Below are 27,566 nucleotides of genomic sequence, written 5' to 3'. Positions count from 1 at the left end.
CACTCAACCCCGAGGGTTACTTCAATTGGTCGAGTTTTCGTTGCTAAAGCACCTTTGCTATTGGGAGATCATGGGGTCAATTCCCTTGACATTCTGAGGACATACTTCATAATTAGCCAACAAAAAGTGATCCCTTTGAATGGATTTGCCTAATATAAATATTCCTTGAACATAATGATCACCCATCCCTAAAATTTGTGAACCACATAAAAAAACTTCTCATCGCATTTTAATTTTTGTAATCACTTCAAATAAGTCGGTTTATATTATTGAGAGTTATTAGAGTAATAGCATTCTTATATTTACCTTTAATATATTGGTTGGATAAAGTTCCATTCATGTTAAACTTAATGATTAAAAAGGAACAAATTCTATCAAAATTTCCAAGTATACGTTAATTAACCATAACGTAACAAAATCCATATAACTTTATTATAAAGTTCTGAATTTTAAAATGTTATTACGTTAACCGTGGAATGGGATATATAAGATATATTCGAAAAGCGATTATTGTTGGAGGCATTCTTATAGCTAAATCTCATTCTATTTCACCGCCAATACGATTCAAAGCCGAGGCGAAACTATTTAAAATTCAAAAATCGCTGTGAACCTTCTTTCAATTTTCATAGCCCTATTGAGATTTATTTGATTCAGTTAAGGCTCCTACTCACTGGACATCGTGATTCACCGGAAAAAATGTCGGTAGAGGTAGCAGAAGGAGAGGAAGTTCTAAAGCCAGATTCGGCTGTGATGCGGGAGATGAGCAAGAAGGCCGCTTGGAGTGTGAGTTCCTGTAAACCCGGGAATGGCGTCAACCTTCTTAGAGACGATAATCTTGATACCTTTTGGCAGTGAGTGTTCCGAGCTTTAATTTCTGCAGTGCTCTGTTTTTTCATGTTTACATTTGTGCTCGAGTGCTAATATTTTCTGCATCACCCTGTGCATATTATGCAATCACATGAAACCCTCTTTGATTATATTCCGCACTTTAGTCTGTAAATTCAAATGCGAGGGCATGCTCTGTAACATTTGGAGTCTGTTTTGCTCTTAATTAGGTGATTTGGGTTTAGTCCAGTGGGTAGGGTCTTTTCTCCAGGGCATACGGAAGCAACCTGTTGAGGTTTTGCTGCTCACCCCATTCTCAAGGGCAACCAATTTGGAGAGTGTCCCATGCAGCATGACCACGATGAGCGAAATCACGAGCAGGGTGAAGTGTGAATGCAAATTGGATATGCGACGAAAACCAAAATGTGGGTGCATAAGCCCGGACTTGTATTTGAGCTTTGAGCATCTCCCATTCAAAACCAAAATCAAAATATAACTACCTATGGGCGGGTAAGCGTTCAGTCCTCATGTACTTATTCCATGCACACAATAATGATGAGGTGTGAAAGCTGTGTGGGACGACACTTGGTTAGTCTTCTAGAGATGGGTCGGTTAATTTTATAGAGAATCATCTCAGCAATGTGATATATGCAAAAAGTGAAGTCTAAGGGGAAGACCATCCTCTTATTTTGATGCTCTGTTCTATGTTACAGATATAGGATTCCAGAAAACACAATGACAGGTAGATTTTATAGATATAAATATACATAAATCACGCTAAAACAACGATTTTAGAACGCCATACTCTGCTGGATAGATCCACTAAGAAGTGTAAACCCAAAGCCAAAATGTGCTGTGCATATGAAATAAATACAGGCTTCAATTGAGGTTGAGTTTGACATAGTTACAGACTAAAGATTCCAAAGACAAATATGGGTTGGTAACTAATATTGGATTATCAAGCTTTTGAGATCAGAATATACCGTGGATGATATCAGTCTTGACCACGTGCAGATTATGCAACAATAAAACATGAGAAGCACCCACTTCCGATTTTTTTTTTTCCAACAATAACAACTACAAATACAGGATTGCTGAAAGCAATTTTTGCCAATAATGAATAACTTGTTCTAAATAAAAGTTAGAAAACAAATGATATGGGCAAATTCACAGCAAAGATTTTGATCACAGGACCTCAAGACAGGGCATGTATCTGTAGACATGGATAATGCTGATAACTAATAGGTCTCCTTGGTCTGAATGGGTTTTCATTTATTCGAGAAAGGGAGTCATCCATACTTGCATAACAGCAGTCCTAGTATGATATGTCATAGGAAATCATATGGCCTAGTGCCGTTTTTGACTAAAACACCCTAAAAATTACAATGGTTCAAAAATGGCGTCAACAGTTTCTCAGTTGTTTCTTGGTCGTTTCTTATTGTGAGAGAAACTGCAACATTTTTAATAGGAAAATTTTAAAAACATAAAAGATGTAAAAAGGAAAAAAGTGATTAATGGGGCAGAACTTAGAAGGCTACATGAATCAAGATCCTGATTCAGGTTACTGGTCTTTGGTTTAAGAAACTTAAGCCTACATCAATTTTGTAAATGGATGGTTGACTTGTAATTTAATTGGAACTTGATCAAATATGGTTTCTAAACTATATTGTTTTCCGGAATTGTTAGGATTCTGGTTTTCAATATTGGTTGAAGTATTTTAGAACTGCTTATCACTTGTAAACGAGTTAATCTGTTCTAACGATTCACATGGAGGAGTGACATACAAATTTTACCATTATACAGAACAAGAAAGATAAATACCTTAACTAGACTACGATATAGATAGCCTGCATAAAAAGAGAAATATGATAATAATCAGCATGAATAATAGGATAGGAGAGCATTGTATGCATTTGCAAAGGAAAAAAATTTGGTGCAGCAGGATAGCACACACTTTCAAAACAAAATTATGTATTGTAAGACTAAGGGCTTAGTCATAACTCCACAGATATTAGGTACCAAAATTCTCTTTGTACCTTTGGAGGTCTACAAATATTCCCCAAAATTACATAACCAAAACACTATGAAGGGAAGATTCCACAGCCCCACAAAAGCCATAGGTGCAACTCACAAAGCTTTGTTATCCTTGTAATTCTATATTGACTTAGTAGCCAATGGCCACGTGCCCTGAGATTCAAAATTTTCTTTTCAGATGTAATTTTTATGCAAAAGCAAGCTGAATGGGGCAAATGTTTGGCACTTAAAGGTGCATCCTTTTCCAGATAATCAGGCTTTTGGAAAAGAGTCATCTAATGCTTCTATTCATTAAGACAAACCGAACAAGTCTACCTCAATGCAAGATCCTCTTTGTTTAAATTACTGAGCAAAATTTCAGAGAGGAGTGAAAGCAAAACAAATTAGCGAGATAATTAGATTTGCTGATTAGAACTTTGCTACATGTTATGCTCCAGATCCTCTGCAGCGCACACTACATTTTTGGGCTGGGTTCAACACCATCATAAGCCCAATCCTGGATCATTTTAAATGGATGGTCATGGCTGGTCCTTTTAGTCCCCATCTTCATTGCCTTTGGGTCCATGGTACTTATCTATTGACTAGCCCTTGGTGGGTGGTAACTCCTTGCGTTGTGGGCATTTGATGTCTTAGAAATGCTTTGGAGGTCTAGGAGGTGGATCTACTAGGACAAATGATTTACAAGAGCCCTTAGTTACTTATGTTTATTTCCATCTAAAAGGTTGTAGCATTCTAGAGCAATTTAGTACTTAGGGTTTCCCAGGAAACTAAGGTTTCTTCCGCAGAATTCTTCACTCATTCAATAGTGGCACAAACTCCGTATGGGTCATCTTATTTATGACAGCTGATATTTTTCTTGGATTCCTCTCTCTGAGAGGTGTAGGATTGATCTAAAGTTCATCCAATTCCGACATGTACAAATAAATATATGAATTTATTTATATTATGGATAAATTGTCAAGGTCAGCCAGCAAGCAAAACAGGCATTCAAACCCCCAACTCATCCTCAATGTTGCATATAAAAGGAGGAGACCTCAAGTCATTTTAATCATCATCTCATCTCACATCTCTCTCTCCTCTTGTGATTGGGTACGCAGAATTGGGCAGCTTTCTCTCACATGTGCGAAGGAAGAAGGACGAATTCTGTTGACTGCTTTGACCAATGTTGACCGAGCTGCAAGATTGCTGTTTGACTGTGTTGACCTGTTTTGACTGCGGTTTGGGTGAGGTATCTCTGTCCTAGCAGGCTGCAGATCTGGGCACTGAAATCGAGGCAATTTGACCTCTCCTTTGACCAATGTTGACTGTGCTAGGGCTGGCCACAGGTTGACTTTCGTTGACCAGTTTTGACTGGACCTTTTTCTGACTCTGTTTTGGGCTGATTAGGCTTGTTGTTGGAGGCCGAAGTTGACTGGGTTTGACTGAGCTGATTAGAGGAAGAATTCTGCCCTGTTTGACCAGCGTTGACTTTTCTGGTTAGGGCTTTTTGCTGCTGTCATAAATTATCAGATTTGTAAATTGTACTATCTCTCTCTCTGCTGAACTATTGAAGAATATAAGAAGAATTGATCAAGGGTTTCTCCACATTGGGGTTTGTCCCTGGATGGTGCCACATCTTGTGTCCTCTTGTCTTGGCTTGTCTTCTGCTGTTTAATTTATGTTCTTTTTGCATTTTACTATCATATTGATGTGATTGCTAATTTGAATATTGATACTGGGCTAATAAAGAAATTGAAGTAAAATTGCTCTAAAGCATAGAACATGCCATTGTTACCTAAAATTAACACCTTAGTTACTTATGTTTATTTCCATCTAAAAGGTTGTAGCATTCTAGAGCAATTTAGTACTTAAGGTTTCCCAGGAAACTAAGGTTTCTTCAGCAGAATTCTTTACTCATTCAATAGTGGCACTCCTCCATGAAATAAATAATTTCGTTCAACAACATCAGTAATCATATATGATCAAAAATATGATTCTTGAATCCATGACTATCAATAACGAGAAATACAATATTCCACAAAGTATAGTGCTATATCCAATCATTCAAGATTTGATAAATAATTTCAGTATTAAACCATACCTCTGACTAAACTTTGTCTCACTGTGACTTTCCTAGCTTCCTAATAAATTACTTGGGTAATCATATGTTGTTCCATAGTCTAGAATAAATGCAAAATTTTTGGATGCTTGCAACCAGAGGTATGACGTTTGGATCAACTTGCGGTGGACGAGGATGTCCACAACCGAGATTTGGACACCCACAGCCAGGGATATCACGATTGCAGATATTCAGATGTCTTAGCTTAGTGATTCATAGCACCAAAAACTGAATACGTGACAACTATGCGCAGAGGAGATCGACCTTGCATTAATCCTTTGAACGTGAGCCTGCACCTTCTGCTATCTATACGTTGATCTAATTGGCTTGTCCACAGATCATTACAACCTCAGTGACTTTCAGATGGTCCCGTGTTATTCCGGAACAACTATATGGTGGTTAGATAACTGTGGAACATCACAGGAATGGTGTGGTTTCCAGAGACAATATGGTTGCTATAAGACTGACCTCGCTCCACAAAGAACCACAATAATCCATACCAGACCGAAGTTCTCCAAGAGCATGCCGTGCCAAGGCAAGTGAAAACCATTCAATCATTAAAACAAATCCAGAGTTGTGTCAAGTGCTTTTCTTTGCCCAAATGAACCTCAATCCATTCCAGGAAATTGCCTCAAAGATTTGGCCAGTTCTCTTTAAGGAGAAATTGATTCAGAACTACGATCTGCTCCAAAATTCAATCGCTACTGGATCTCAGATGATTTTTTCAGCTTCAGAAAAACATCTTGATCTACCTCAGCTTAAATCTGCTCATAAATTTAACTTTAGGATGTGTGTCTATTACTGCAAAGGGAGTGCGAATGCCACATGAGGGTGACGTCTTGCCTTAGCAAACCAAGAGTGTGAATGTTTACAGTAAAGGTGTTCTGCCCATAATTTCGATATCCTTCAGAAGATAGATTTCCCGTTGCCAAAACAACCAAAATACTAGATCCACAATCCAAACTAGAATTGTCCAATAACCCGTGCCAAAACAAAATAGAAAGAGGAAATAAATTAATTAGGGTGGAATCTTTCACCCCCATAATTAGAAGGAAAGAGACTAGGTAGGGTGGGATCAACTCCACCGAAATGAGTCCAAGGGAAGGGTTCTTAAACCCTTAGAGCCTCAGGCTCAAAGAAGAATAGAGACAAAATGATTTAATCCAATGATGATCCAAATGAATTCAACCCTCTTGTATTTATAGATTTCCTTGAGGGGATTCTCTCCTTAATTAGTTGAGTGGAATTCACATCAAACCCCAACTTTGGTTTTTTCTACCCCATCTACCACAAACTTGCCTAAACATTGGGTATTTTGTGGTTTTCTCCTTCGTCAAGGACTATAGCCTATGGGGATCAATAGGCTACTTTGTCCCTTGGATTGATTAATCCATTGTGAACATTACAATCACAATCCCCCCTTCCCGACATTGCTTATCCTCAAGCAATGGCATGTCTGGGTGTTGCTTCAATTCCATATTGTCTGCAATTGGTGGTATAACCTTTTAGAAATTCGATTCTGCGAGCTTGTCTCTTCCCTAGTGGAGTCACCACAATTTGGAAAACCCCCATGAGCAACAAATCTGATCCTAGAATAATTGATTTTGATATTTTAGCTGTAGCATGACCTTTTCTATACACCTTTAGGTCCAAGAATCTTCTAATAGATGCAAAAAGTTGCAAAATACTCTTGTTACAGAGACTAATCACACTTCAGTAGGTGTTAGACTACCTTGATTCAATGTATCTTCACATTCTGTAAACAAAATAGGATTCCTAGAATAAGGCAAAAGAAAATGTCCATTCCTGATGCTAATTCCAAGAGCCACGTAACACTGCCCATATGCCCGAACACACAATACTTCCTCGCCAAGTCCCCCAACATCAGCTTTAGTACATTCTTGCGAACAACCTAATATCTTATTAATGCCATATCAAAATCATTCTTGTGATGCTTCAAAATAATATCATCCTCACCCTGGCAACACTAATTGTTATTCCTGAGCACTCTTTGAACTTCCAAAAGATGAGTATATATGTTGCTAGAGATAACCCTCATCAATAAACGCTCTACATATAAGCAACTTTGGGCAAGCACAAACTCAACTTCATTCCCAGTCTTGGGGTCTATCACAAAGGTATCATGAGAACAAATAATATGTTGATCTAGTCCTGGTTCAATTTTGAGAAAAGGTATGCAACCTGAATTAGCGACTCCAATCCTTTTAATAGGATCCAACCGGTACATGATTTTTATAGCAAAAGTTTTCATCCCATTGGTATCAGTTTCTCCATCAGGAGGGACCTGTTTTAATTTGGTAGCTCAGGGATAAATTCCCTCCTTTGGACAATCTTCCTCATCAAGAAAGGCTCCTCCTAGCCCTTGGAAGAATTTAATTTAGTTAAAGAAAAATATATTTTTAAAATGGAAACCCACATGTGCACAAAAGGACAATTTAACCCTAAAAGGAAATTGGACACCCTTGGATGGCTATAAATACAAGTCAAGTGACCCTCATTTGGAGATCATCATTAAACATTCTTCTTTTCTCTTCTTTGGTTTTGGCTCGCACATGTCTAAAATTGGTTCACAGGGAATTTGTTCGCATAGGTCTGAAATTGCAAGGTCCGAGCTCACATGTACAGATTAGGTTTTTTGGTTTGCAACCACAGGGTTACCACAGGAAATTTTTAGCTGTAGTCGTACGGATGCAAGCCTTTGCGTGCGGGCGAAATGCTTCAGTCGCACGCATGACCGTTAGCTCCATGCGACTGAGACTTAGGGTTTCTTTTGACATTTGATTGTAGATTCTGACAATTAACTGCAAATTTTGACAGTCGACTGCAGATTCTGATAGTTGACCACAAATGTTGACAATTGACTGCAGGCTTATGAATAGTGATTTTGATTAGTAGTGTTGTTGAGTTCATCTCTTGGATATTGTTTGGTTGATTTTGTTGGATAGTCTCATGGATAAAGAATTGGATCATTGTACTCTCTCTTTGTTGAACATTTTATGACAATCTAATAAGAAGAATTTGAAAGAGGTTTCCCCCTTTTGTGGTTTTGCCTTTGTCTCCGACCAATCTTGGTGTCTCTATGTGTGAATGCTTTTCTTCTATTGTTCCTTTATGTTTCGTTGCATTGATGATGTCATTGTTCTTTTTATAGAATGGCATATGTTGCTAATAATGTTATGCTATGGGGTGAATTCAATATGTAAATAATGAAATGCAATCATCAAAGAAAAAAAAATATAGCCCTAAGAAAAATCAACATGGTATCAGAGTTAGGCTGAAGAAAAGTCATCGAAGGTCACCCTTGTGAAGACACCATTGATGGAAGCAAGAGAAGATGGAGGAGACCTAAAAGAATGCTAGGGTTTGAAGGAAACCCCAGGCAATCTGGTTATTAGTGATTGATGGATTACATGAGGTTAGAGTTTGGAAGAAACCCTAGGGTATGATAAAGGCTTGAATTATACAATCATGATTAGTGAGAAGATGTGCTAGCACTTGTGACTGGTTCAGTGCCACTGTTAATTTTAGGATAACAATGGTATGTTCTATGCTTAAAGCAATTTTACTTCAATTTCTAGTTCAACAATCACATCATCATGATAGTAAAATGCAGATAGAACATAAACAATAATAGTAGAAGACAAGCCAACACAAGAGGACACAAGATATGGCACCAGCCAGGGACAAACCCCAATGTGGGGAAACCCTTGATCAATTCTTCTTATAATTCTTCAAAAGTTCGACAGAGAGAGAGAGAGAGAGTACAATTTACAATATTCACTTGCCCAATCTGATCAGTCAAAACAACAAAAATAGAAAGCCCTAACCAGAAAGTCAACAGGGTTGAAATAGACCTCCAAAATAGCTTAGTCAACCTTGGACAACACGACCTCCAACAACAAGATAATGCAACCCAAAAAAGTTCGAAAATAACCAGTCAAACTTGGTCAACAGAAGTCAATGCAACAACCAAAACTAGGGTAGTCAATGCTGGGGTCAAACAACCTCGGTTTTCATGCCCAAAATTGTGGCTTGCCGAAACAAAAGTCTCCCTCACAAAACTAAAGTCAACGCTAGTCAAAGTCAGCCTCCTGAAATTGCGGTCAAATCTGGTCAATGCAGCAGCTAAAAAATTAGACCTTCCTTCACACGTGTGGAGAGAGAAGCCCATAAATCTTTACCCAATCAAGAAGAGAGAGAGAAAGATGAATGGGAGTGATGCCAAAATGCGGAGGCACCTTGTATTTATCTGCAACGTTGAAGGCTGGAGGAGGCTAATTTGATAGCTGACCGACCTTGACAATTTGTCCATAATCAAAATAAATTCATAACTTCATTTGTACATGTCAGAATGGGATGATCTTTAGATCAATCCTACACTTCTCGGAAAGAGGAATCCAAGAAAAATATCAGTTGCCTCATAAGAGCTGTCCAAAGTGATGTTTGGCCTTAGTTGGTAGATTTAAAACTCCCTCTCAACTAACTTCACCTGCGAAACTGTCTGATAATTTGTACCATCCCTGTCATTTCTCTGTTGAACCATGAAGAAAGAAGAAATGATCGAGAATGTATCATACCATTCTCCACTGGCCCGAAGTCAGTCTCTAATAATAAAGAGTGTGTCATATCACTCTTAACCGACCCGAAATCAGTTTCCATTGATCCCAGATCAATATCAACATCCTAGCATAGGGAGTATGGTAGTACACAATGCGTCCATCGGTAGTACCATGGTCCCTATCCGCATTTCCCTACTCATTGGCCAGATGAGAGATACTTCCCATGAGTCCAGGACTACATGGGTAGGATGTGTCAACAGGAGAAGGTAAACCATTCATCCTGCTCATATGCCATAGGGGAGGGTAAACCACTCAGCTTATGCATATGCCACCATGGGGTATCACAGGTGTTAATTTTAGGTATGTTCTATGCAGAGAGCAAATTTACTTCAATTTTCCATATTAGCTCAATATCAATTCCAGATAGTATGATAGTAAAATGCAGATAGAACATAAACATAAATCGAAGAAAACAAGCCAAGACAAGAGGACACAAGATGTGGCGCCAGCCAGAGACAAACCCTAATGTGGGGACACCCTTGATCAATTCTTCTTATGTTCTTCAATAGTTCAACACAGAGAGAGAGATATTACATATACATCAGAAGTCAACATTTTGACTTGTCATAATAAGAGCATAGATCTTCTCTAAGAAGATGACACATGAGGTAGCTGATCTAAACTCAGGTGAAGGCAAACTACTTCAACTAATCCTCCAAGGTGATTCCATCACCATGTTGCACCCATCACAGAGCTGCACCCATCACTGCTATGCTGTATCTCATCATGCTGCACTAATCATCACTGTGCTGCACCACTGTCACTATGCTGCACTAATCATCACTGTGCTGCACCACTGTCACTATGCTGCACTATAGGAGTGCTTATGTACACAAATCCTAAAAAGGTCTCCACTGCTGGCTATGGCCTGTGGCCTAGCCCAGCAGTGAACTGCAACTAGGTCTCTCCATACAATGATGCTTCCCATATAGAGGAGCAATGTGAGTTGATGTCATATCTAAAGAAAACCATAGCATCTTGATGCCAACCGTATTATAGAGAAACAAAGTGTATTGATCAAGAGAAACAAAGAATACATACTGTGGATCATGATACATCAAACTGTCTGCCACGTCTACTATATCATGTCACTGGGGAGACTACCCTGTCATGGATACTATGTTTGCCATGTCATATAATATATATACTGTCTGCCATACCAAAATCCTGTCAGCCATACCATGTATATACATGTTGTTCACTGTCTGCCATGTCAAAGCACTGTCTGGCATATCATGTTTCAACATGATATTTGCCATACCATGACATTGTCTGCCATGTCAAAGCACTGTCTGCCATATCATGTTTCAGCATGATATTTGCCATACCATGACATTGTCTGCCATGTCAAAGCACTGTTTGCCATATCATGTTTCAGCATGATGTTTGCCATACCATGACACTGTTTGCCATGTCAAAGCACTGTCTGCCATATCATGTTTCAGCATGATGTTTGCCATACCATGACACTGTCTGCCATGTCAAAGCACTGTTTGCCATATCATGTTTCAGCATGATATTTGCCATACCATGACATTGTCTACTATGTCAAAGAAACACTGTTTGCCATACCATGCCATACACAATGTGGTGATAGTATATAATGCAATTTGATAGCATCACTGTGATTTTTAGTGAGTCACCGGTTATTCCATATGCTGGCTAGAGATTATGACATACATGGATATACCTTATGCGAAAAGGGATTGCGGTCATACCATATGTGAGATAGTCCTGCGAACTTCTATGTTCCACGAACTAGTAGATATGCAAACCAATCAATGGAACATTTGACCTGCATTTAGGTCATTCCCTTGCTGCGTTATGAAACCTTCCTCCCTGACTGCGTATTAGTTAGGGCGTCCTTTAGGAACCATCTTCCAAGTTCTCATGTTGAAACTATTGATCCTCAAAAACACTGCTTGAAAAACCGCCAATGTTGGATGCTGAAAAAACTCCAATCAGAAGAGAACATGAGTCAGCTGCAAGTCTGAGTCATCTCTGAAATTTTGCTTGACAACTCCATCACGTGCCAAGCTGCAAAAGGATCCATCTGTCCTTTGCTTGCAATCAACATCCTTTGTCCACTGACAAAATATTGAGAACGCCCACTGGCTACTTTGATGTTGACCGCCCATTGGCTGCTTTGATGTTGATGAATGCCCATTGGCTAATTTGACGATGCCCACTGGTTGATTTGTTGATGATGCCCACTGGCTGATTTGAAGATGCCCACTGGCTGATTTGAAGATGCCCACTGGCTGCTTTTGATGATGTTGTCGAGACTTTCAGTCTGACAACCACCCTTAATTCCCCCCTTTGTCAGCTGAAAGGAGAGACAATCATTTGCATTTGATTTTTGAACTCCCCCCTTCAGGTGTAGGAGAGTTTCACTGTTGTACTCCCACTTTCAGGTGCATGAGAGTACCATCTTCAATTGACTGTTGGCTGCAATAGTTGAGATTGAATTCTGTTGTAAAACTTATACAATCGTTTTACTGTTGATGACCATTCCCAAGGATCAATCCATGCATAATTGATCTTTAATCTGGTAGGTTGGTGTTGTTTGCAACATTTCTCTGATGAATGATTCTGCTTGCCACAATGGTGACAAGGATGGAGATCAAAACAATGATCTTCCATGTGACCTTTTCTTTGACAATGTTTGCATGTGGGTTTGTCTTCAAATTTTTCATGGCTTGTTGATGTTATTTGATCAGGAAAGCTTGCATTGATGAACTTGATCGGCTTAGAATAATCTAGGATATGCAAGTTGTTTTCATCTTTGTCATATCCTAATTTTCGTCGATTTTTGTTACATTGGAGTTCTTCCCACAACTTGATGATTGGTTTGGAAGAAGCAAGTTCAATTTGATCATGGACAACTTCCACACTTGAAGTTGTTTGGATGAGTGACTTGGAATCAACATCTTTATATTCATCTATATGGTTGAAAGACTTGGAAGCATCACTCTTCTGTTGCAACTCATCTCTTTGTAGTTGCGACTCTAGTTGAAGGAACTCAATTGTGTCATGTGCCTCTTGGAGATTCATTGAAATATCAACAAGAGTTGCTTTGCTGATTTGCACCATGTCTTGAGCAGTTGATAGGATCAAACTGTTAAGAATATTTAACAATTGAATGCTTTTCTCCATGTGAACTCACTGGAACTCACGCTCGCTTGCTTTTAATACTTGCTGGATTTTTAGAACTCGCTCACTTGAATGCTTGATCTTGCTTGCTTGAACTTGCGCTCACTTGTTGTAGATATGAACAGGCTTGATTGTTGTTTGAATATCACATTTTCTTTCTTTAGAGCTGAACTCGCTCTCTTGATGCTTGCTTCAATCAGTTTCACGCTCGCTTGATGTTGTGAACTTTGCACTTGCTTGAACTCACTCTCTTGATTGATCAAAAGTAGGGTGTCGAATACCATCGGAAATGCACCCAAGAGAAACACTTACAATGATTTGAATGACTCAGTTAAAAACAATGGATTCACTTGGTTTAATTGATTCCCTATCCATTCAAAGCTTGGGTGTCGGATTCAACCGAGAATGCAGCCTTACAATTCAACTCAAGTTGACTTACAAAAAATAAATTTATTGGCAAGTTATACAATTACTAATTGTCGTTGAATGTGGATGTAGACTTTGCCTTGCAATGCTTGAGTTTTCAGCTTCATTAACTCGATTTGCCTTGAGCGAATGGAATTTCTTGTTGATGTTGAATGCTGATGTTGCCAACTTTGCTTATGTGTTGTAGGTGCGCAAAAGCATGTGATTGTTTGTGCTTGATTGAATGCTCATTGAAGCTTCTTAATTTCAAGTGCTTGGATTAATGTGCTTGTTTCATTCACTTGCTTTAGACTCCTTGTGTGTGGTAGATAAGATAATTGTGTCAAAACTAGACACCAAACATGCACAAGCAATCACTACACAAGGTGTACCTAAGATCCCCTTATTTAGTTTCAGGTGGATCTAGGACACATCAACACCACAAAAATGTCTTTATTAAGTATTTGAGTACATAAACCTTTCATCTTTACAACATTTTCATTGAAACTTCTCAAGCACAACGTTTGAGAACTCCTTGAAGGAAAATTGTCTTCAAAACTAGATGTTCACTGACTCAATCTTTCTCAAAGTAAAATAATACTTTGGATGACAATAATAACTATCTCTAAAAAGAAAGTCACTTATCACTCCAAACACAAAACACTTATAACTCCAAAATTACAAAATATACTCCTTATTTCACCACTACAAATATCTATATATATATATAAAACTTTATAATCCACCTTATCCCACCATTAACTTTAATCTGTTTTCTTTTAAAAACTCCCATTAAAAAAGTTCCTTTTTTTAAAATTTGAAAAAAGTGAATTTTACGTTCACTTTAAAATGTGAATGAATCTATTTTTTTTTAAAAGCACGCATCATGCTTTGAAAAAAATCCACATCCTTTTACCTTTGATTTAAAAACACTCTATGGAATCACCTAAAAAGTGATATAAAGTTACCTTGCACATAGATAACAATGGGAGGGAGCATTCGTGAACACTGTTGGTCTTCAACAATGGAAAAAATTGTTCACGTGATTTTGCTCTACTTCACTCGCACTTGAGCTGAGCTTGATTTCCAACACCTCCAAAGGCATTTTGCTCCTTTCTTTTCTCTTCGACTTGTCCCGCCAACTCAAATCTCATTAATACCAAATGCTTGCAGATTCACACAGATATACAAATAATCAAATCTTCAAAGATTAGAAGTCCTCTTTTTGAAAAACAAAAAACAAATTGGAGAGTCATTTCAATGAAATGGTGATTTACATCCTTTTCGACTTGAAGATTTTGTTTTGAGCAGCCGTTCTAACCCATTACACTAGAAATTTCAATTAAACTTGTGGTGTTGCATTGCTATATTGGCTTAATATATATGATGCTTTTTCCACATGAGTGCCAAGGTTGATCAAAGAAATGTGCAACTGACGGTGTTTCTACTCTACTCAATTGCATTCATGGCAACGATTGGATTAACATTACCGATTAGCGAGCGGATCTAAACTCTATTGCTCAGATTTAAACAATCAAGTCCATCTACAACAAACCATGAGAATTTCCTCTTCACACGTACTACACTTATATGCTTCTATATTCAACACAAGACGTTCGTCACATTGTTTCTATTCAGTACGGTCAATAGCTGTTCACAAGTATACAATCGACAATTTCTCCATTGAGATTTATAGTCCCACGATTTTGATGATAAATTCTTTGATCGGTCACTCGCAACTATTTGTTTGAAGGTTTCCGCTGGCGTCTTCTCACACATGCAAGAATTTTCTGAATGCTTATGTTCTTCACGTTGTTGAGCTTCTTTAGTGCATCCAAAAGTGATTCTTACAACAGACAACTCACTCCTATATGCACCGCTCTTCAATCAGCCTCCACTATGCAAAAGAGTCAACTCTAATTTGGACCCATGATCAACACATTAATTAAATGCAAATTTCATATGATCGCATTCCCACTCACAAGAGAGCGAGGGCTATTTGGCTTTGATACCACATGAAGGATATTCAATCAACTAATAAAACATTAATAAAATAAACAACAAACTTATACACAAATCAGACATGGCGGAAAAGACCTAAAAGCCTCACTGTATTATATTCCTCACACTTTCAAATGTAATATACAAATAATGATAATAGTACAAATAAATATATGAGGAAGTTTGTCTCAAGATAGTATGTGTATCTTGGACACTATGGTTGAGCAAATATCTCAACCAAACACTAATCTAGGAGCCTAACTATTTGGAGAGAATCTCTCAACCAACTAAGCCTAAACTGACTCCTAACCATGAGGAACAAACTCAATTTACAAAGGTAGGATTAAATCCAATTTTCTTGATTTCAATTAATTTAATTGTTTTGGACTTAGAATTGTTTTCATCACATGAGAGTGAGGCTAACACCTTTTGATCTCTCCTACCACCAAAACCCAAAGACAAGTGGAGAGGGATCACAAGGGATGATTGTTCAAATGACTTGGAGGCCACCTCTATTTATACTAGAACGTTGAGGATATGTGGGGGCAATTTGGTTGCTGGCTAACCTTGAAGAATTGTCCCATGACACAAATAAATTCACATCTCCATGAATGCATGTCGGAATCGGATGATCTTTAGATCAATCCTACACCTCTCGATGAGAGGGATCCAAGAAAAATATCAACTGCCATTAATAAGATGATCCACATGGAGTTTGGCCCTAGTTTCCAATTTTAACAACAGGGGAAGGTGAACCATTCACCCTGTACATAGTGCACCACTATGGGAGGGTGAGTCACCCTATGGTTGCTCATCGCTCCAAGAAGTACTCCAAGCCCCTAGGAGCTCCTAGAGCTCACTATCCATCTCATACGGGACCCTCATAAGAGGGTCTCTCCACAACTCCAAGTCGTTCACGGAAGGTCAAGAATTTGACCTTTCCCAGGGGCTTCGTAAGAATATCGGCGACCTGATCATCAGTCCCAATGTGTTGGAGCCTTATTGCTCCCCGTTGTACCATATCCTGGATATAGTGGTACCTGATATCAATATGCTTGGAGTGGTCATGTGTTAATTTTAGGTATGTTCTATCCTTAGAGCAATTTATTTCAATTTTCACAGTTAGCTCAATATCTTTTCCAGATTAGCAATCACATCAGCATTAAAGTAAACTGTGGATAGAACATAAACATAAATTGCAGAAGACAAGCCAAGACAAAAGGACACAAGATGGGGTGCTAGCCAGGGACAAACCCTAATGCGGGGAAACCCTTGATCAATTCTTCTTATATGTCTTCAATAGTTCAGCAGAGAGAAAGATAGTACATTTGCAACAAAAGTCAACACTTAGACTTTTCTAGATAAGAGAATAGATCATCTCTACATGAGATCAATTAAAGACATGCTGCTTCAACTGATTCTCCAAGGTGACTCCTTCACCTATCATTGTGCTGTATCTCGTCATCGTGCTACACCTCACCGTGCTGCACCATGCTGCACTCATCATCACATTGCTGGACCTCATGTTGCCACTGCTGTTCCATGTACCATACTGCTGTCCCACTGTTAGTGATATTACCATTCCATGGTTGCCATACTGCTGTCTCGTTTGCTTGCTCCATCAAGCTTCATTTCTGTCCTAAGGCTACACCATACAACACCATATGCCTTCATCATGCTGCCACATATCACATCATTATGCTACTGTACATACTGTGCACAAATCTGCCCAAGCGTATCCACGTTGTCTCTTGTTTGAGGTGATAAGGCCTGCTGCCTATCACTGTATAGCTGTCATCTACAACTCACTTCCAAACCCCTTGATTGCAGTCCAAACTATCTTGATTTGGGCTTGGTCTTAACAGCCCTATACACAGCGCCTTGATCCTTGGGACAACCTTGTTCAGGACTTGTTTTCACTCTCAAACATTCCTCAAACAACCCCCAAACTAATCCACACTTCCACAACAACTTGTCCTCTGAACTAAGCTCTTCATGCTGTCCTGAAGTGAAATTACCTTGTTGTCTCTTCTTGCTGTGGCTAGGGCATCCAGTCATCATCTTTGGACTGCGTTTGGCTATGTATAGACTGCGGCTAAGTCTCCTGGTTGCTATGTCTAAGGGATGTCCTAAGCCCTTCCAAAAATGGTGTTAAGGTCTTACCTTGCTGCGTATAGATGATCCTCTAAACAACTCCCTTCTTGCTGCGGCTAAGTAGCCTTTGTAGACTGTTGTTAGGGCATTCTTTTAGACAATGAGTTAGGGCAGGCTAGGGCTGCATATAGGAGCAGGTTAGGGCAACGTATAGGTTAGGTTTCTCCTCTCTTGGACTGTCGCTTAAACCACCCTTTTTAGGACTGCGGTTAGGGCAGTATTGAACCTCCCGTTAGCACTGAGTATAGGGCAGCATTAGCCCTTCCTTGACAACTGATTAGGGCATGCTTGGATAGCAACTTGAGCTCCAAGATTGGATTGCGACTAGGGCATTTTATCTCCATTAAGACAACATATAGAACCCTTCTTGAATGCGTAGAGGTGTCTCCTCCTAGGACTGCGTAGAGGATACTTAGAAGGATTTCCCAAATCGGGCCCAACAACACTTCCGCATAACTTCTAGAAGTTAAGTTCCGTTGGAGTAGTCACGGACTTGCAGTCCACATCCCAAATCTTTCAAGAATCTTCATAATATATTTTCCTTGAGAAAGGAAAATCTCGCTTGGCTTTTGCCATACCTCCAACCCTAGGAAGTAATGCATTTGTTCTAGGTCCTTCATCTCGAATTTGGAAGCCAACTCCCTCTTACATTGATGAATAAGAGGGTCTGCACCTGTCAGAAAGAGATCGTCCACATAGAGTACCAAGATGAGAGGTCTATCATTCTCAACCTTAAAATAAAGGTTCGGATCAACTTCACTTCTCGTAAATCCCAGCTTCATTAGATAGCTATCGATCCTCTCATACCAAGCCTGGGGTGCTTGCTTCAACCCATAGAGGGCTTTCTTCAACCTGCATACATGTGACTGACGATCTTGAACTTCGAACCCCTCAGGTTGTTCTACATAGACTTCCTCCTTAAGTGAACCATGCAAGAAGGCAGTCTTGACATCCATCTGATGAAGATTCCATCCTTGCGAGGCAACAAGGGCTATAATCGAATGGATGGTGGTGTAGCGGGCAACCAGTGCAAATATCTCATCATAATCTACACCTTCCTTTTGAGAGAAGCCTCGAGCAATGAATCTGGCCTTGAACTTTTCAACACTTCCATCAACTCCATGCTTGATCTTGAAGAGCCATTTCGAGGTGACAACGGATTTGTCCTTGGGTCTAGGGACCACATCCCAGACATCATTCTTCATAATTGACTCATACTCTTCGTTCATTGCATCCTTCCAAACTTGGTGTTTGGTAGCTTCTTCGAATATGCAAAGTTCAGATTGAGCAATGGCACTCATAGCAGTTAAGTACCTTTGGTACCTATTCGTCTTCTTACTTTCACAAAATGTCCCCCTAGGTGCAACATGTCTCTTGACATCTTCAAGAGTCTCCCTAAGCCACGAGGGTCTTCTTTTTGAGGAGGAGGGCTCATGAGGGGGTGGATCAATGGGATCCATTGGTCCTTCAACATCGGTCATCTGCTCATCCTGCGATTCTCCCTGCTTTCCAGAATCTGCCTCTTTATCCTTCCTTGGAAGAGGAAGGTTACTAATCTTCACAAGGGCAGAATCCTCATCAAAGGTGACATCATGACTTATCTCCACTCCTCTTTGACCAGGCACATAAATTCTATATGCCTTAGAAGTTTCACTGTAGCCCACAAATGTTCCTTTCTTTCCGGAAGCATCCAATTTGCTTCTCTTTTCTTTCGGCACATGAAAATAGATGGGGCTACCAAAAATTCTAAAGTGAGAAACATCAGGTTTAATTGATTAATGTTGACTATTAAGCGAAGTTTCTAAGGATAAATAATTTAATTATTTAAGTGACTTAGATCTAACCTCTACTGTTGATTTCATGTGAGGCTTAGTATCTAATCATATTCATTTATCTCTTAGGAGATTAGGGTTAGAGATTTAGTTCAATGAAATTATAAAATAAGCCTTTCGGGAGTGAAATTAGTGAAGGTTGAGTTTGTGGAGAGAGATGGCGAATTTTTGGAGCAGGCCCAAACAATGGAGAGAGGTTGAGCTTCCAGCCAGGTTTGCACGAAGGAAGGGAGGCTGAGTTTCCCAATGTGTAGGAGCCGTAAAGGTGGAGCCAAGATTTGCTAGGGCCAAGTATTTTCCAAGGAGGCTGAATTTCTCAAGAGGCTGAATTTTTGAGTGGGGTGAAATCCATTTTCAAAGTGTGCTGTATTTTCTGTGTATTCTTTGTGGGTCAAGGCCCTAATTTTCCAGATTTAATAAAGTAAAGGAAGATTTGTTTGGACAGAATTATTTGGTGTCCCTGTGGTTGATTTTCCTATTTGATTTCCACTGCAATTTTATTTCTGAAAGTTAAAAATACCAGTGTACTTATTTTTTAGCAGTTTTTAGAATTTTATTGAGCAAATATTTTTCTGGGTATAAAATAATGGTTGAGGAAAAATAAATCAGACCTGGTATTAAAAGCTGACAATATAAACCTAGAAATTTTTTCATAGATGATAAGAAGTTGACAGAATTATTTTGTTAAAGATATAATCATATAAAGCTAACCTTGTTTGTTAAAAGAAGAAAAGATGTAAAAATTCCAAATCAAAATTTGGTCTTGCGTATATTTTCCACTTTTCAGATTTTTATTTTTCTTCTTGTTGTCTTTTGTCTTTGTAGGTCTGATGGAGCTCAACCTCATTTAGTAAATATACAATTTCAAAAGAAGGTCAAGCTACAGGTGCTATTAATATTTATTTATCAAATATTTGTTTTAAATTAATATTATTTTTGCCTCTTACATACATTGGGGTGTATAATTTGATTGTATGATTTCGATTAATTTGGGTTGGGGCATCTATTTGTTGCAGCTTCTTGGAATTTATGTTGATTACAAGCTTGATGAGAGTTATACACCTAATAAGATTTCCATCCGTGTTGGCAATGGTTTTCGTGATTTAAAGGTGAGAACCATGATAATGCATCGATATTCCTTCATTGAGTGAGGCTTAAATACTTGCATCGTCAGTATTATTCATAAAAATCATAGTTGGTGCTTAAATATTACATAAATTGTCGGTGAAGAAACTCTGATCAGTAGTTATATTTTGAACTGTATATTTAGGAGGATATGCTATGCAATGCTATGTGGGGATTATAAAGTAGGAAAAGATAGTTGTAGTAAATTTTTTATTTTTTTCTAAATATCGTTCAAATACTTTAATAACAATGGTGGCTTCATGCTTTGATGTTTGTCCTCTTGATAGGGGATATGTTCTTTATTTTATATTATTTTTTAATTTTTCCAGATAACACATCACAAGAAACCCCCAAAGATGTCACCATTATTGATGTGTGGTAACTAGGGTAAACTGTTTGTACCTAAATTCCAAACACCTCACTCCAAGGTGATCAAGAGAGGTGAACCTGTGATCACCCCCACATGGGGGAGAGATCTCCTTTTGGCTTATGATTGCTTGAACTAGGCCTTGGGCTTCTATATCATTTAGCATTAATATGCGTTAGATTTTATGCTTGTGTCGACATTGTCTTACATAATTGTGTAGGAATGATTAAATTTTTCACATGCAGAATATGAAGTTTACTGAAAGAGAGAAAGTTGATAATATTTCTAATGTGCAATAATGAGATGCATAAACAATGATATCTCTACTGAAAGAGACAATCACTTGTACTACCAACTATTATTGTGTTAAGGCATAATTGAAATCTGATTAACACTTTACATGTATGTTAACCTTTATTTGCACTTGTGCAACTATAAGGTTCAGGTCCAACAGGATTCCATTAGGTGAGTTTCAATACATGAGCATCCAGATATTCACAGTGTATAGAGCTTAATTCAGAGTTCAGTTTCTCTAGATTTGGAGGAACTGCTATTTTGAGCAGTTTACTTTTTTTCCAGGAGCCAGAAATCTGGGGATTGTTTGGATGTTTACATATTCTGGTTCCCTCCAAAAAAGTGAGTCCAATGAGGCTGATTTCAGTCACATGTGAGATGTTGTTATTTTTAGTATTATCCAAATTTGGACTTGCTGTATTTGGCAACTTTCTGATGGATGTTACCAACATTTTCAATTGTTCTTGCTTTTTGCTTTTTGAAAGGTAGAAAATAGAATGTGTTTTGGGCATGTCTATAATTAGCAATTTCCATTTGTGGCAGGAACAGTTTGGATGTCATAGTTCCAAGCATCCATTGATGGGGTGGTTCAAGGTTATGGTGGGTGAAGAGTGACGAGTCAAGAGTAATATTTAAGAGATGGATGGTCTCCTAGAGTGACATGTTGTTTGTTGGAAAGTTTAGTGTGCATGAGATCCCCAAGGGCCTAAATCCTAAAACCTTAACTCTTGATGGTTTTGCCTTTTCAAAGGTCTTATTCACCTTACCCAAATTATGGCGAATGTTAGTTTTTGTAGCATCAGAGGTGTTCTAGTCTCGAGACTTTGTGGAGATGTTAAAACACAGGAGTTCTCAATAACTCAAAAATTGTTTCTGGAAATTCCACCTAGAAGTGCCAATTAGATTATTAATCAAATTTTAAATATTTCCTAAGTCTAAACTTAGGAAAATTGTTTGATAATTATCTAGAAATTGACACGGATCAACAAGGAAATAATCTCAACCATTGATTATGATTTAATCATGGCTGTTGGAGTTCCCCTATGAGATTATAAAAAGTCGATGGGTAGATGGAAGAACACATTGGCGACATTTGGGATCGATTTCCTTGGGTAGTTCGATTTCTCTAGAGAGCAGCAACAGTTGCCAGAAGAATTTGAGCTAGAGAAGGGAAGCAAAGAGGGGCAAAGATAGTGAGTCCAAAGGAATTTTTCCAGTTATGGAGAGTCAGAAAGGAAGGCCGAGATTTTCTCTAGGGAGTTGTGCAGAGGTAGTGTAGAGCCTCAAGAGGGAAATTCGATCTAGCTGAAGAGGAGCTCGTTCTTAGTACCAGAGGTTGAGAATATTTTCCAGTGCCGAAGAGATAGTTTCTTAGTTAGCAGCAGGCAAGACGACTAGATTGACAACTGATTCGAGCAAAACGTTTGAGGGACTGCGCTAGGGTGACGCAGGGCTTGCACAAAGTTGGTTGGATGACTAGCTTTTCATAGGTCAAATTGTGCCAGGATTGCTCGGAGAGGGTGATTTTCCTCAGAGAATTTTTGTTAGTATTTATCTTGGATAAATTTGCTAGTTTGGCTACTGTACGTAGAATTTCTCATTGCTGCTTAATAATAAGAACCCTCAACTGCTGCACCAATTTTCCCAAGTTGGGTTTTTTTGAGGACTTTTGTCCAAAAATAATTGTCTTCTTGCACTGTTCCGATGAAGACCAACATAGGGCACGAAGGGCTACCACCTATCACTGCAAGATGTCCATCTCCCACAATGAACACGGGCTAGGAGGACGACTCGTCATCTACTGTAGAAGTCCTTCTCCACACACAAGTTTCGGGCTCCACAAATTGCTCATGGTTGATAAGACCCTTGATCTCATCAATTGCCTCTCTTGCAACTACCTTTGTCCATCAAGGTGTTGCTCACTGGGCTCCAACTTGGACATTATCACGCTGTCCTTCAACAGGCCATAAATTCCCAATCCACATTCACACTTGGTCCACTCTCACGCTGCCCTCCAACAGTCCACAAGTGATCAAGTCCACACTGTAGCATCTGCACCTAGCTAGGGCATCCCCACACCTAGGAGACCCTTACACATGGCTGTCAACAAAATTCCCCAACCCTGCCCTTTGCTCTATAATAGAGGAGCTATTGCACAAATCTACGCTCCAAACTTCACTGTGAAACAACCCACTGGTTAGGGCTTCTAACATGCCACATAAACCCTACCCCCTTGGCTTTCACAGGCTGCAACTACTCTGTCCACACTAGGGCACCTACATCACTCCATAACGGGATCTGCTCCTAGTTGGAGTTCCTTCATGCCCAAGGAAACTCCAACAAATGGCTCCCAACAACCTGCAATGTAGACTGATCCAAAAATGATCCTAAATTAGGATCCAACACCTACAAACATTCACCAAAATACATACCTCTGTCCACTGTTTGAAGTCTGCTCCACTGCTGCAACCTAGGGCATCATCACAATCCCTTTTCCAGCCTTTACTTCTGCCCAGATTTGCACCTAAGGACTGTGACTATCCTTCAATGAGAGGTTGTCCCTCCACGCTGCAACTTTTGGGCTTCAAGCCCTTAACACAAACTGCCCTCCCTTTATTACAGCGACACCCTACAACACCTTCAAACAGGCATGCGACAACCTCTTTTGAGGACTGTCCCACCTCAAATAAGCCCTCAAACAACCCCCTCTTCCTGCGACCCTCCAGCAAGGCACTTCAACCCTCTCTCCAACAACTCAGTGCTCCTGAATTGGCTTCAAAACAACCCTTCAACCTTTGCTGGTCCTGTCCTCCTTGCTGCGGCCTAGAACAAAGGTATCTCCCTCTCCAACGAGCTCTTTGTGAGGTAAGTGTTGCACAAATGGATGAGGAAATTTCCTCCACTCCACCTCCTATATATACACATAAGGAGGGCTTCTTCCAACGTTATTCTAGGGTTGTCCAACTTGTCAAGAGGCTTATTTAACTCAAGCCGACCTTGACACATATGGTATAAACCCACTCATGACCTTCAAAAATTCATTACTTCATTTCTAGAGCTTTGATTTGAGTGATCTTCGAAGTGTTGGAATTGGCATGCTAAGCTCTATCACCTCAAATTTTCTCATACTCAAATTCTTCATGATTTTGGCCCAAATCTCTAAGGGTGCAAAACCCCAAGCTTGGGTTACAAGCCCACAAACCTACTTGTGGCACTTTCCCTCCAACCTCCGAACCCTAGGGCTTGGAGTACCTCCCAAGCTACACAAAAATCAACAATATTGACTCTATTATGGTGTTATTCCTGTTAAGAAGCTTCATATATTTTGTCGGGGTTCTCCTTTAATTGACTACTATAAGTTTTTTGAGAGGAATTGATATAACTTATTTGAGATCATATATCCTTAGTATTATACTTTTAAAAGAAATCACACCTTCAATGTTTTGTATATAGCTTGGTTTCTTTGAATAATCTTGGTACGCAATCAAGATGTGTTTCTTGTTCTCTATTTTTGCTGATAATTATAATGTCATCCATGAAAAACAATAAATTTCCTTGGCAGGGTCAAAATATGTTGTTCTTAATCCTCATAAAACTAGAAAGTGCATTTGTTAGGCCAAAGGACATAAGTAATTTATTTAACATAATGAAAATAGCAATGTTGCGATAATCAAGACCGGGATTAAATCGGTGAGGGTCCCAAATCAGAAAAAATCCGGAGAAATCAGTAGAAATCAGCAAAAACAAAAAAAATGAATTTCTTTTCAATTTTTTTAATATCTAAAACATCCACAACATAATATAAATGCATTGACACATAAATATGAAAAGAGAAGTAATATATAAGATGTGTAATATGTCTAGTGTTACATCACACAAATAGTGAATCATGTCTTGAATACTGAGTCTTGAGTTTTGACTCAGCCTCACAATATCAACAAAAAATATAATAATGTATCTCATGTCATGAGTCATAATATCATATACAATAAAATCAACTAAGTAACTAGTACCACTGATTTCCTCTACCCCTCTTGCGAGAAAATATTACAACTTTCCCTTTAGATGAAGAAGGTCCTGGTGATGGCAGTGGACTTTGTTGTGCTCTAGAAGCTGAATAAGTAGGAGCTATAGGAGGTAGACCACGTCCTCTATTGGTGACCATGGTAGGGGGTGTCACCTCCTCCTCATCTGCGGTTGCTACCCCCTCCACTACCTCCTCTAACTAATCGGGGACCGATTCCATGATAAGCCTCTCAGCCTCAACCCTCCGTGCAAAAGTGGTGTCAATCCCATCCAATGAGATGGCCTCCACGCCTGGTGTCCTCTCAAGTTGCCTCACCCACAATTGGAGATTGTAGTAGACGTAGACCATGTCATTAATGTGTTGGGCCTTTAACCTGTACAAGGGTCATAAATTATAAATAATAAATAAATAATTAAAAAAAAATTATATTGTTTATTATTTAATGAACTCAAAAAATTAATTGGAAATTTTTTAACCTGTTGCACTTGGTGTGTATCTTTACAAATACACTTTAGTTGCACTCCCATCTGGAGGAGCTACATGTTTGGTTGAACACTTGAATGGCAAGCCTTTGGAGATTGGGTACTCTGCCACCATAGTTTCTCCACCATGCATCTACAACAAATAAGATAAACATTAGAAAAAAATTGAAATTTTGGTTGAACACTCGAATGGCAAGCCTTTGGAGATTGGGTACTCTGCCACCATAGCTTCTCCACCATGCATCTACAACAAATAAGATAAACATTAGAAAAAAATTGAAATTTGAAAGTTCAAGCAAAGTTTGAAGAGAATTAAATTTGAAAATTGAAATAAACTAAAGCTTGCTTGGCATTTTGGTTTTCCTATCATGGATAACCATGTCTGTTAAAATTTGGCAGCTTAGGGATGAATTTCTCATAGAAGAAATCATATCTTTTAGTTCTGTTTGAACCTCCTATAATAAAATTTCATTTCTAATAATTCTAATGACACTCCAAAAATAGTAAGTCACATCTCAATTTGGAAGTCAAAAGGATCTTGTAACCATATATGCTCTAGAAGATAAAGGAATGAAAATTGCTTTTATTAATGGAAAAGTTCTAACTTGGCCTTTGAACTCAAGTATGAGAGAAGCCTTCACTCTTGGATCAATATATGAAGGGCTTTACAAAGTCAATGGTAAACCCATTCATGCATTGGTTTGTGATACCATACCGATCTTTAGTGTGAGCTATGGCACATAAGATTTGCTCACCTACACTACAAAGCCTTACCTCATGTAAGGAAGATGGTTTTTGGAATGCCTGAGATCAGAATGGATCATGAAGGAGTTTTCCCAGGATGTGCAAGTGGAAAGCATATAAAGGGACCATTCCCTTCAAGCAGAACAAAATCTAGTCAGGTACTTCAGCTCATACATTCTGATTTATGTGGACCTATGCATGTTACTTCTCTTGGTGGCTACTTGTATTTCATGATTTTTGTTGATGATTTTTCTCGCAAGACATGGATATTCTTTTTGAAAAAGAAAGGGGAAGCATTTGACATGTTCAAAGATTTCAAGGCTCTGATTGAAAATCAAACTGGAAAGCTAATCAAAGCTTTTAGATATGATAACAGGGGAGAGTTCACCGCCAGTGATTTTAATGATCTTTGCAAAGATGTCGGAATAAAGAAGGAAACCACTGTGCCGTACAGTCCACAACAAAATGGTGTGGCTGAGAGAAAGAATAAAACCATTATGGAAGCAGTTAGAACCATGTTGCATGATCAAAAGCTACCAAAGTTTCTGTGGGAAGAAGCTGCAAATACTGTTATTTATGTGCAAAATAGAACTCCTCATCAGGTCTTAAACAATAAGACTCCTGAAGAAGTCTTCATTGGTAAAAGGCCTGAGGTGAGTCATTTGAGAATCTTCATTTGTCCTGTATACTTCCATGTGTCAAAAGAGAAAAGGAACAAACTGGAAGCTTCAGGTAAGAAAGGTACGTTTGTTGGTTATTGTGATAATTCAAAAGCTTATAGAATTTATGTACCTGCTCAAAGAACTATAGAGTTTAGCAGAGACATAACATTTGATGAAGATGCAACTCTTAGAAAAGCAAGAGACTCTTCTCCTCTTGCCATTGCTGAAAGACAAACTGTTAATGAAAAAGAGGCTAATAATCCAATGGGTTCCATGGATCTTCTAGATCCTCCACCACATGCTCCTCCTACTAGAAATAGATCACAATGGTTGCGAGATACCTTGCAGATGCTGAACAACATGTTGCCCCAAGAGGAATGTTCAGAGAAAGTAAGAAGCCAAGTCGGTTTCAAGGGTATGTTGCTGCCATGAGCAATATCATTCAGGCAGAACCATGCATCTTTGAAGAAGCTGCAAAATAACAAGTTTGAAAAGATGCTATGACTGAAGAATATGAGTCCATCATGCAGAATGATGTCTAAGAAGTGGTTCCTAGACCTCAAAGTAAATTTGTTGTCACTTCCAAATGATTGTTTAAGATTAAACATGGTGTAGATGGTAGTATTGAAAAATAGAAGGTTAGATTTTAGCTACAGGTTTCTCTCAGAAAGAGGGAATAAATTACGATGGGATTTTTGCACCTGTAGCTTGATATACTACTAT

The 27,566-nt window shown here is 38.8% G+C and overlaps 1 protein-coding gene across 1 annotated transcript in view; it reads left to right on the top strand.

Moving 5' to 3' along the window:
• The first annotated feature begins 504 nt into the window (after nt 1-504).
• APC10 (anaphase promoting complex 10) overlaps nt 505-27,566 on the top strand; it is a 74,661-nt gene continuing 47,599 nt past the window's right edge. Inside the window, exons 1-3 of the mRNA XM_089455680.1 lie at nt 505-851; nt 19,968-20,028; nt 20,159-20,251. Coding sequence (XP_089311806.1) covers nt 697-851; nt 19,968-20,028; nt 20,159-20,251 — 309 coding nt within the window. The 5' untranslated portion in view covers nt 505-696. The remainder of the gene's footprint in view (nt 852-19,967; nt 20,029-20,158; nt 20,252-27,566) is intronic.

Source organism: Pinus tabuliformis, chromosome 7, assembly GCF_031772625.1.
Source record: "Pinus tabuliformis cultivar Carrire ecotype Pingquan chromosome 7, CPIR1, whole genome shotgun sequence".
Taxonomy (NCBI): Eukaryota; Viridiplantae; Streptophyta; class Pinopsida; order Pinales; family Pinaceae; genus Pinus; species Pinus tabuliformis.
This window is presented reverse-complemented; position numbering and strand designations above follow the sequence as displayed.